Raw genomic sequence first — 9,801 nt, 5'->3', positions numbered from 1 at the left:
CTCAGTTCCCCCTCACTTTTCTCCCTCTCCCTCTTTCTTACTCCCTCTCCTCTGGCCCTTTCCTGACCGCCTCCTCTTCTCCTTCCTTGCCCACTCTGCCCTCTCTCCACCCACACCTTTGCCATCCTCCCTGCATGAGCAGTGCTCCCATTTTTGCATGGACCCAGGTGTGATGCTTCCAGCCTTGGCCTTGCCTATTGGGAATGGAGTCTGGAGTCACTAGACTCCCTCGGTGGGGTGGGGTGGGTGGGGTGGGGCTCCGCATGGAGATGGGGACCTTTGCAAGGAGGATGTCCCTTGACGAGAGCTTGGGCTGACCTCCCACTCCGGCAGTTTTGGCCTGGTGGCCTGGCTGTGGTGTTCATGGGCCACTGGGGACAGGCCCAGAGCGATGCCCCAGCACCTGCTGCTCTGTCCCCTCTTGAATAGAGCATGACCTACTGCCTGCCATCACCCCCTCTGAATATCTGATCTGAGAGCCTGTGGCCAAGAGTCAGAAGGCCAGGTGGTTGTGGCCTGGCTCTGCCAGTGACCACCTCCGTGACCTTGGCAGATCTCAGACTTCAGCTTCCCGGTCTGAGAAATGGAGGCCGGCCTTTCTTAGTTGCCAGGTGGCTGTAACACCCCCCCAGACTCGGCAGACCCTCATCAGGGGACAGGTGACTACATTTAAAGATGCTGTAGACCAGCGGCTCTCAACCTGTGGGTCGCGACCTCTTTGGGGGTCGAACGAACCTTTCACAGGGGTCGCCGGTTCATGACAGCAGCAAAATGACATTTATGAAGTAGCAACGACAATCATGTTATGGTTGGCGGCTCACCACAACGTGAAGAACTGTATGAAGGGTCAAGGCCTGAGGAAGGTTGAGAACCACTGCTGTAGACTATTGGCTCTGGCTTTCTTCTCTTGGACATAGGGGCCCACAGGCTTTCCCCACCCAAAGGGGACATCACCCGGCCCTTCTGCTTCTGCAAGTATGCAGGTCAAGGGCAGGAAAGCCCTGGCTGCCCCAGGCCATGACCTCGAGCAGTTCCAGGTTAGGCCTTGGAGGGTGGGGGGCTGTCGGTTCCCAGTGAAAAGGTCTAGGGCTTCCTTTGGTTGCCCCCCTCGGTCCATGGTCAATCTGCCGACTTCTCTAGCAGACTGTCCCCTTCCTCCTGCCCCCCCTCCATCTCGGCCCAGTGGTGGGGTGCAGTGTTCAGGGGAGCTGGGGGTGGGTGCAGGATCTGGGCAGGTAGGCCTGCCCTGAGGGGAGCTGGCATGGCTTGCCCTGGGGCTGCTAGTGTGGTTGTGGTGTGGCTTTATGGTGCCCTGGCCCAGCAGGTGGCCTCCTGGACCCCCTGGCTTCCATAGCCCAGGCATGCAGCCGGACACCCTGCTCTGCCGCCTGGAGCTGAGGAACCCGGTCTTGAGGAACTCGGAAGTCTGGCAGGAGAAAGAAGAGCTGGGTCCTCGGTGCAGGGGGAGTGGGCCACGTGGGGGGGGCGGTGGACGGAAAGCAGGTGACAAAGCCTGACCCCAGGGTATGAGGGGGCTGCGTTTTGTCAGCTCATGGATATCTGTGTTTAAGATGGCAGCTTCCAGAACTACAATTGTGCGTTTGTTCGTGTGTGTGTGTGTGTGTGTGTGTGTGTGTGTGTTTGACAAAGATTATTCCTTACCCCCAGTCCAGCTTGTTCCTGAGCACAACGCCATCCTGGGGAGCAGGGTGGGGACTCCTGGGAAAGGTCTGGGGCCTACAAGTAGGTCCTTGAGCAGAAGCACCAGCCCAGCCTCGGAGAGGCTGTGAAATGGGCCCGGGAGGATCGCATGGGCTATTGCAACGTGAGGTGTTGTTGCTCTGAAGATTGTGGGACATTTTACCCCCGAGTCGGAATGCCGGCCTGCTGCTCTGCCCCTCTTCATTTGCACCCTCAGGCCACTGGGCTGCTCTCCTTCTGGGATGGCCCGAGGAGGACATGGGGGCTGTGCGTAGCGCTGTCACCCCAGTTCTCTTGCCATGCGTGGTGGGCCGGGGTAGTGTGTGTTCACCTGCTTATGGGAGCGTGCTTGCCTGTGCCTGCATGTGTGTGTCTGTGTGTCAGGAGGGAGCACACAGAGACCGAGGCCCTGAGCGAGCACAGGCTGGGAGACCGAGAAAGGCCTGGCGTCCAAGATGGAGGGAGATCTGGAGGGCGTGTGTGTGTGTGTGTGTGTGTGTGTGTGTGTGTGTGTGCGCGTGTGCGTGCATGCATGCTTTGTGCGTGTGTGCACGCTCATGTGCGTGTGTGTGTGTCTCAGGGGTGGGGGTGCTGTCTATTCTTCCTACAGTCCGACTCTGTGACGTGAGGGAGGGCTGTACTCTTTCTGACACTGGCTGTCCACTTGCGTCCAGACGTCCCAGCTTGGCTGCGGAACAATGGGGCCCTTCTCTCCCCTCTGCCCTGCCAGGCCTCCCCTCCCCTCCCACCACGAAAGGAAAGAGAGCGGGCACACGGCTCGCCAGGCACTGAGGGCCGATCCGGGCTTGCCAAGAGGGGGGACAACAGTGAGACACTGTGTCCAAAGAGTGTGAGATGTCTGTCGCTGCCGGGTGGTGGGGTGGGAGTTGTTGGGTGGGGCAGGGGCTGACCATGTGGGAGCAGAATGTGAGCTTGTCCCCATTCTGCAGAGGGAAGCTCTGTCCCTCAGCGCCTTCGGTCTTGGGAGGTCATCCTGTCCATGTCCCTGCCTCCCAAGAGCAAGGCAGACAGGGTTCAGGTGATGGGGTTCTCAGATGGCTCAGTGGCCTCTTTGCCAAGTCTCATGCCCTCCACATTTGGGGAGCCCTCCTGCTGGCCAGCCCCACTCCATACTGCAGTCGATGCCCGGGCAGAGCAGGGAGAATGTTCTTGGTCCATCTGGGAGATTTTGTTGCCTCAGATTGAGACAGGCCCATTTTTTCAAAGGCAAACACTGAACCTCTTCACAGGGAACCCGGGCCACCTCTTAAAAAGGCTGAGGAATCTTCCAGAAAGAGGCTGCCAGAGAGTAGGGGGAGCCATCAGCGGATACCAGCTCGAATGCATTTCTTTTAACCTTGTAGCTGGTCTCTGTTCCAAACCCCACGAGCCCTTCCTAAATGGGCCTTCTTTGTCACAGTTATTATTAGAAAATCAATGAGCCCGTCTGTTTCCCTTTCATGTTTGTTGCCAGGAATGGAACCCAAGTTCGCTCTGGACCAAGGCTTCTCGGGAGGCCTGCGGGTGGGGAGGGGTCTTCAGGGCCGGGTACACATGGCCGAGGGCAGGGTCTTTGCACTAGAGGCCAGGAAACCCTGATGGAGCAGTTCAGCACACGTTCAGCCCACCTTTCCTCTGGGCAGGGCTTGTAGCAGCCTCTGCTTTCCTCGTCTGAAGAGCAGGGCCCTTCAAGGCTGGCGTGGTGCTTCCGGGAAAGCAGGTTGTGGCCATCAGAGTGGGGCCAGAGCCCGGCACTCGCTTCTCGTGGACTTGCTCACAGTCAGGCTCAGGGCCTCGTCCCGGGACCTTCTGTCCAGAGGTCATGTGTCAGCAGGGCACCTGGAGGCCTGGTGAGTGTCTCAGAAGGACTGTGGTGTGTGTGTGTGTGTGTGTGTGTGTGTGTGTGTGTGTGTGTGTGTGCCCTCTTGCCAATCCCAGCTCTTGGTAGTAGGCAGCTTGCTCATGACAAGTCAGAAGGATGCTCCCAGCTTATACTTCTCCTGGTATGTTTTGTGGTTCTGTCAGGGGAGTGGGGACGGTGGGGCTACTTTGGATGGTAGAAGGTGCTTCCATCAGCCTTTCTGACACAGTCTTGGGGACCAGCAGTAAGCGTGTGTGCGTGGGCACATGAGCATGGTGGGGCAGTTCCCCCTCGAGCTGATGGCATGAGGCTGGTTTGACCAGGGCCCTGTGACCCGGAACACCTCCTGACAGGGCTGAGATTCTCCTCTGGGAAGATAGTCGCCATCAGAAGTCCAGCCTTCCCACTGGACCCCGGTGAAGCCCTGCCCTCCGGGCCCTAGGAAGTCTGTTTTCTAGGATTCTGGGAGCCAGCTGCATGAGGCAACGGATGCCCTGCCTCCCCCAGCTGTTAGAAGAGGGAGTGGGAAGGCAGGCTGGTGAGGCTAGCAGCGTCTTCAGGCCCCGTGGGTGGGTGGGGGCTGTGCCCCTGGCTCGGGCTTCCTTCCTGCCCTGGTGCTGGGAGAGGCTGGGTGGGAGGCTCCGCCATCGTTGGGCCCAGAAAGCAGGTGGGCATAAGGGAAGGGGCAGTGTAAGGGAGGACAGGAGAGGTTTCTGAGGAGCATTGGATGAGGATGGAGGAACCCCTAAGGCTAGCAGTCCCAGGGCCCGGTTCTGGCTGGGGACTCTACCACATCATTCCGTTCTTCGCCTTCTCTCTGGGAGCACCATTTGCAAGATGACTCATTCTCAGCTCTTTCCCCTTGGGGTCAATGTTGCCTGTTGGTTGATGCAGTTGCCTTGGAGACAGTCTCTCCCTCCCTCTACCTTCCCCTCCCTCGCCTGGTAGCCCTGGCCTCTGCCTCCAGGGTTGGATGGAGGTGACATCCAGTTCTTGTATCAGCCCTTGTTTGCCCGTGGCCTCAAGGCAATGTGGAGTGGAGATTCCTGGGGAAGGCTGAGCCCAGTCTGAACAGAGCCCCCACCCTGCAGAGAGCCCAGGTGTGGCCCAAGTTGGGCCCAAGAGAAGATGGGGGAGGGTTGAGGGGGTGCTGAGGCAAGACAGGCCTGGTTCTAGCTTCCCTTTGAACTGGGATGACTACCTTCTGGGAAGAGGGTGGTGGTAGGGGGTGGGGGTTGGTAGGGGACTAGGCCTGGTTGTTTATTTTGCTTGATCCTATACTTATGACCCCCAAACCCTGCCATTCTCCCAGGGGTGCAGGCACGGGAGAAGCCTCCTGCAGAGCCCCCAGCCCCTCTCCGGAGGCGGGCGGCCAGCGATGGACAGTATGAGAACCAGTCTCCAGAACCCACATCCCCCCGGAGTGCCGGGGTCCGCTCTCCTGTTCAGTGCGTCTCCCCAGAATTGGCTCTTACCATTGCTCTCAATCCTGGAGGGCGTCCCAAAGAGGTGAGTCTCTGGATGCTCCTGGGTCACGGGTCAGAGGGGAGTGGGATCCCCCCCTTGGAGCTGGGGACCTGGAGAAGCTCTTGGTGGGGCTATCCCAATAACTCCATAGTAGCCGGTCCTCCTCGTGTGCTCACCCACAGCACAGCCCTCTTTGCGGGCATGCGTAATCTGCACCCTGCTCCCCTTAACCTCACCCACCAAGAGCTTTGATGCCTCCAATTCTTGACACTTCCCTATTAGCCCTGAGATTGAAGTCCCTTTCCTGACCCTGAAAGAGAGCTCCTGAGGAGGGTAGTTAAAAACCCAGGGAGGGCACGTTGTGTGTGCCACCTGACCCTATGTCAGCAGAGTAGAACGGCCCCCATCGGCTGTCCCAGGCCTTTAAGGGAGTAGATCTTTAAGGGAGTAGATCCCAGGCCTTTTCGCTTGAGAAGCCATTGGTGAGTTCAAATGGTTGACTTTCTAGTTACCGGTTCACTGTTATGCCGCCAGGCCCCTTGGGTGTTTTGGGGGTGACCACAGCCCCTAACATCAAACCAGATCACATAGGATTTCATATAGATTTCCAAGCCTACCCCAGAGAAAGAGGAAATCTGGAATGGATCTAGGAATTAGCGTTTTCAGTATGGCCCCTGGATGTTGGTGGCCCATGGACCACATTTGGAGAGAGAGAGTCAAGCTGCTTTATTGAATACAGGTTAGAGAGCCATTCTAGATAGAAATGGCTTGGGCGTATGTTTGTATTTCCCCTCCAGTCTTCTGAGAAGAACCTAGCCCCCCCACCTCTAGCCCTTTCTCTTTGGCTGATGCCTTACTGTGATGTTTCCAAGGTAGTGCTCCCCAATGTCACCCACCCTTGACAATGGCCTTGGAAACAATCACTCTCTCGCTCTCTCAAATGGCAGGGAGTTGTCGGGGCTGTGAATGACTCAGATCTCACTTAATCTCCACTGGCCTTGTTTCCCAGGCCATCCGAAAGGGAAGTCCATCCTCCTCAGGGCCCTGGTGACAAGTGGATCCCCCATTTTTCCTACCTTGTGTTCTTCCTCCACAGCCCCATCTGCACAGCTACAAGGAGGCCTTTGAGGAAATGGAGGTTACATCTCCGACCAGCCCTCCACCCAGTGGAAGTAAGAACTCCCTGCTAAACCTTTCTCCTTCCATCATTGCCAACCCCGACCCCGACCTCAGCTTTGGAAGAGACCAGATGTTGGGGGTGGAGGGAGCATGCCAGCGAAGTCGGGTCGGGGTCTGAATTGGCCTCTTCCCATCCCTAGGACACATCTTACTTTCGCCTCCCTCCCTCCAACGTGCCCTCTTCCATGGGATCAGGCCACTGTCTTCTCCCGTGGCTGTGACCATGCATCCACGGCTCTAGTTGCCCTGCCGCCCTGCCGAGGGGAGGCATGTGATAGCAGTGTGCCAGCAAAGTGTGTGTTGGCCACTATCTTGGGCATGTCAGATTCTTATCCTGACGGAAGCCATGGTTCTCCCGCAATACTGCCCAGTGGCGGCGGAGCACGGGCCATGTCCGTCACTGGACATTTTCTAGCGGCCTCGGTAAAACGCGTGAAAATAACAATGAAATCTATTGCAATAGTCTATCTTATTTAATCGTAAGCATCAAAATAAGATCATCTCAATGAGCTGATAACATAGAAATATTGAGATAGTTTCCATGCTTTGAAAAAAAGATGTTATCAGAAAAGATGTTAATTCTCGCTAATAGTATGCTCCCGTACAGATGAGTACCTATAATTTCCGTCGTAGACTGTAGACACAGCAAAGAGTTTCCCAATCAACCTTTCCTACATGTAATGCTCAGCAGTGTTGGATGTAGTCTTTAATTGGTGTCAACAGTGTCGTCATTTCCTTTCTAGTCAACTCAAGGAGCCCTGGTGGCGTAGTGGTTACTCTTTGGACTGCAATCTGTAAGGTCAGCGGTTTGAAGTGACCAGCGGCCCCGAGGGAGAAAGATGGGGCTTTCTACTGCCGAGTCTGTAAAGAGCTAGCAGTCGTAGAAATCCCCGGGGTACTTCTTCCCTGTTCTGTAGGGCTGCTCTGAGTTGGTATCCATTTGATAGCAGAGGAGTCTGGTTGTTTTCAAGTTGATTCAGGCTCATCGGGGCGCTGTCAGGCAGGATAGAACTGCTCCTGTGTTTCCAAGGCTGCACATCTTTTTGGGAGTGGAAAGCCTCCCTTTTCTCCTTTGGGTCGGCTGGTAGATCCGAACGATGGACTTTGTGGTTAGCAGCCCAGTGCATAGCCCGTTACGCCACCAGGACAGCCGTTAGTTGGTCTGCTCTCATTAATTCAATCTCACTGTCCTATCCGCCCGAACTCCTCATTGTGTTTGGAAGACCTGTTGTTCAGTGGCACCACAGGGATACTTTTTCAAAAGCACTGTGCTTAAGGGTGTTTTTGTTTTGTTTTAACTTTTTGAGCCACTTAGTTAATGGGTGACTGTAGAGGATCATTTGTGTTCAGAATTTAAAGAGTCTTTCAAGCAATGCTGTCGATCTGGGTTCCTTGAGAATTTGAAGTCATGTTCTACATTTTTCCCATTCTGTCAGGATTCTGTTATTGTGATGGCTCAGAATGGGTGATAGTGGTAGTTGGGCACCTTCTAGGTCTTTTCGTCCCAAGTAGCAGAGACCAAGTAATCCATGAGTGCTGTATTCTTGTTTCTTCTCTGATTCTTGGACTTTCTTCATTCTCTTCTTCCAGATGAATAGAGACCAATAGTTGTGTCTTTGGTGCCTGCTCAAAGGCTTTTAAGGCCCCAGAGGCAATTCACCAAGCTGAAATGTGGAACTATTGTCTCATGCACTATGTTATGTCCATTGGCTCAATTGACCTGTGAAACTGTGACCTTGAATCTTCAAATCAAGAAAACTAACCTAGTGAGATGACTGGTTCTGCCTAAGTAGCAGCTACATCTGCAGCTCCTCTATCATATGTGGTGTTGGTTGTATTATATATAACACAACCCTATTTCATCCATGTTCTCATGGACAGTCAGTGGCACCAATAATAGTAGCCAAGCTGTGGGAACATCACCATATTTGGTGCTCCCATTCATGGCACCAAAAACATGCAGAAAGTGATGATTCTCTAGAAACTGACTTTGCCTCTTCCTCCCCTCACTGCTGACAACCACCAATAGCCGCTTGTTTCTGTGCATGCATCTGATTTCGTCATTTCGTAGAAGAGGGATCGTGCACCATTTGGCCTTTGTGAGTGATTTATTTTGCTCAGCATCTGCCCCCCGCAGGTTCACCCACCTTGCAAGATGATCCGGGAACTCCCTTTTCGTTAGGACTACATAGTATTCCATTATATAGGGGGCGGGGGGTGTCATGGAAAATGCAGTGAAAAGCTAATGGGATTTCCCCGCACACGTCCTGAAGCCCCCTCTCCTACGCATGCACCACATTTCAGAGACAGCTCTCTCACACATAAGACCCCCCAGAATCCCTCGCTTCAATCTGAGCCCTCCATTCCTGCCTACTCCCATTTGCTACTGTATCCAAATGGCCAGCATCTCGGGCATCACAGTGTGGGGATAGAAACCATCCGGCTGAGCCTGAGTTAGCTGTTGCCACATATGCCTGTTTCCATTTGTCTCCCTTCCCTTTGGCCAAGCACGGGGGCCTCCTGGGGAGAATGAGCTAGTCAGAGCGTTCATAACTGCACGTAGTGGGGAGAGGAGAACAGACCGAGAAGTGTAGAGAATTCCTCTCAGGAAGCAAAAGGCTGGCCTGGCTTCAGTCCCACGCACCCATCTGCCTCTGGAGAGGGGCCCTATGGGAAAGGAGGAATTAGGGAGCTGGAAGGGGAAAACCCCAGGAGAGTCATACAGGCGGCCTCAAGCACTTCCATCCTCTGGTTCCCTCCTCCTCTTCTTGCGAGTCCACCCATGGGGCAAACAGATGTTTTGTGATCACTCCATGAACAGCAGTGTCAGAGACCGGGCTCATTCTTTGATAATGAACTACAGCCACCTGTCTTATCAAATGTTAACAAACACTTCCTAAGTGTCTGTGAGCAAGACTTCGTGTGACTGTGAAGCACTGTCCAGCCAGCTGGCATTCCTGGCCACCCCACATGCAACAGGATGCTGTTGCCAAGCCCCGTGCCATCTCCTCCCCCAGCATGCTACCGCACAGTATTCTGTATCCACAGGGTTTTCATTAGCTAATTATTTAGAGGGAGATCACCAGGCCTTTCTTCTTAGTCTGTATTAGTCTGGAAGCTCAGCTGCCATCTGTGCACTAGGGGCAACCCTGTTAGCATCCAAAATACTGGTGCCCTAGCTTCTAGCATGGCAATGGTACACAAGTCCCCATGGTAAGCAAACTGGTGGATGGGGCGGTGAGGTGGGGGGGGGCGGCATTATGTTAGGTATTGGAGAACAGAGGATGGGGAAATGGAGTGTGTGTATGTGTGTGTGTGTGTGTATGAGAGAGAGAGAGAGGAAGTCAGAGAAACACAAACCAGACCTTACCCCCACACCTGGCGAGGGCTGCACATCTGTATTTGTCAGCTGTGCTGTGTTCGTCCACTGGGAATCTCAAAACGGAATGTGGGTGGACAATTGAGTGGGCTGCAAAGCTGGACCCCTGAGACATCTCACAGTTCCCACAGGCATGCGTTCACACCCATGAACATGCACAAACAGTTATGGCACTTCATGATGGAATTGTGTTTCCTGTAGGGCTCAGTGTCTC

General features: G+C 54.6%; 1 protein-coding gene across 1 annotated transcript in view; it reads left to right on the top strand.

The window, feature by feature from the left end:
- TNS1 (tensin 1) overlaps positions 1–9,801 on the top strand; it is a 110,435-nt gene that overhangs the window by 72,544 nt on the left and 28,090 nt on the right. Inside the window, exons 14-15 of the mRNA XM_004701785.2 lie at positions 4,875–5,071; positions 6,126–6,201. Of these exons, the coding sequence (XP_004701842.2) occupies positions 4,875–5,071; positions 6,126–6,201 (273 nt within the window). The remainder of the gene's footprint in view (positions 1–4,874; positions 5,072–6,125; positions 6,202–9,801) is intronic.

The sequence above is a fragment of the Echinops telfairi genome, unplaced genomic scaffold (genome assembly GCF_000313985.2).
Source record: "Echinops telfairi isolate 266 unplaced genomic scaffold, ASM31398v2 ScPeMD7_3;HRSCAF=10, whole genome shotgun sequence".
In the NCBI taxonomy this organism is placed as follows: Eukaryota; Metazoa; Chordata; class Mammalia; order Afrosoricida; family Tenrecidae; genus Echinops; species Echinops telfairi.
Note: the sequence above shows the minus strand (reverse complement) of the source record. Positions and strands in the feature narration are given on the sequence as shown.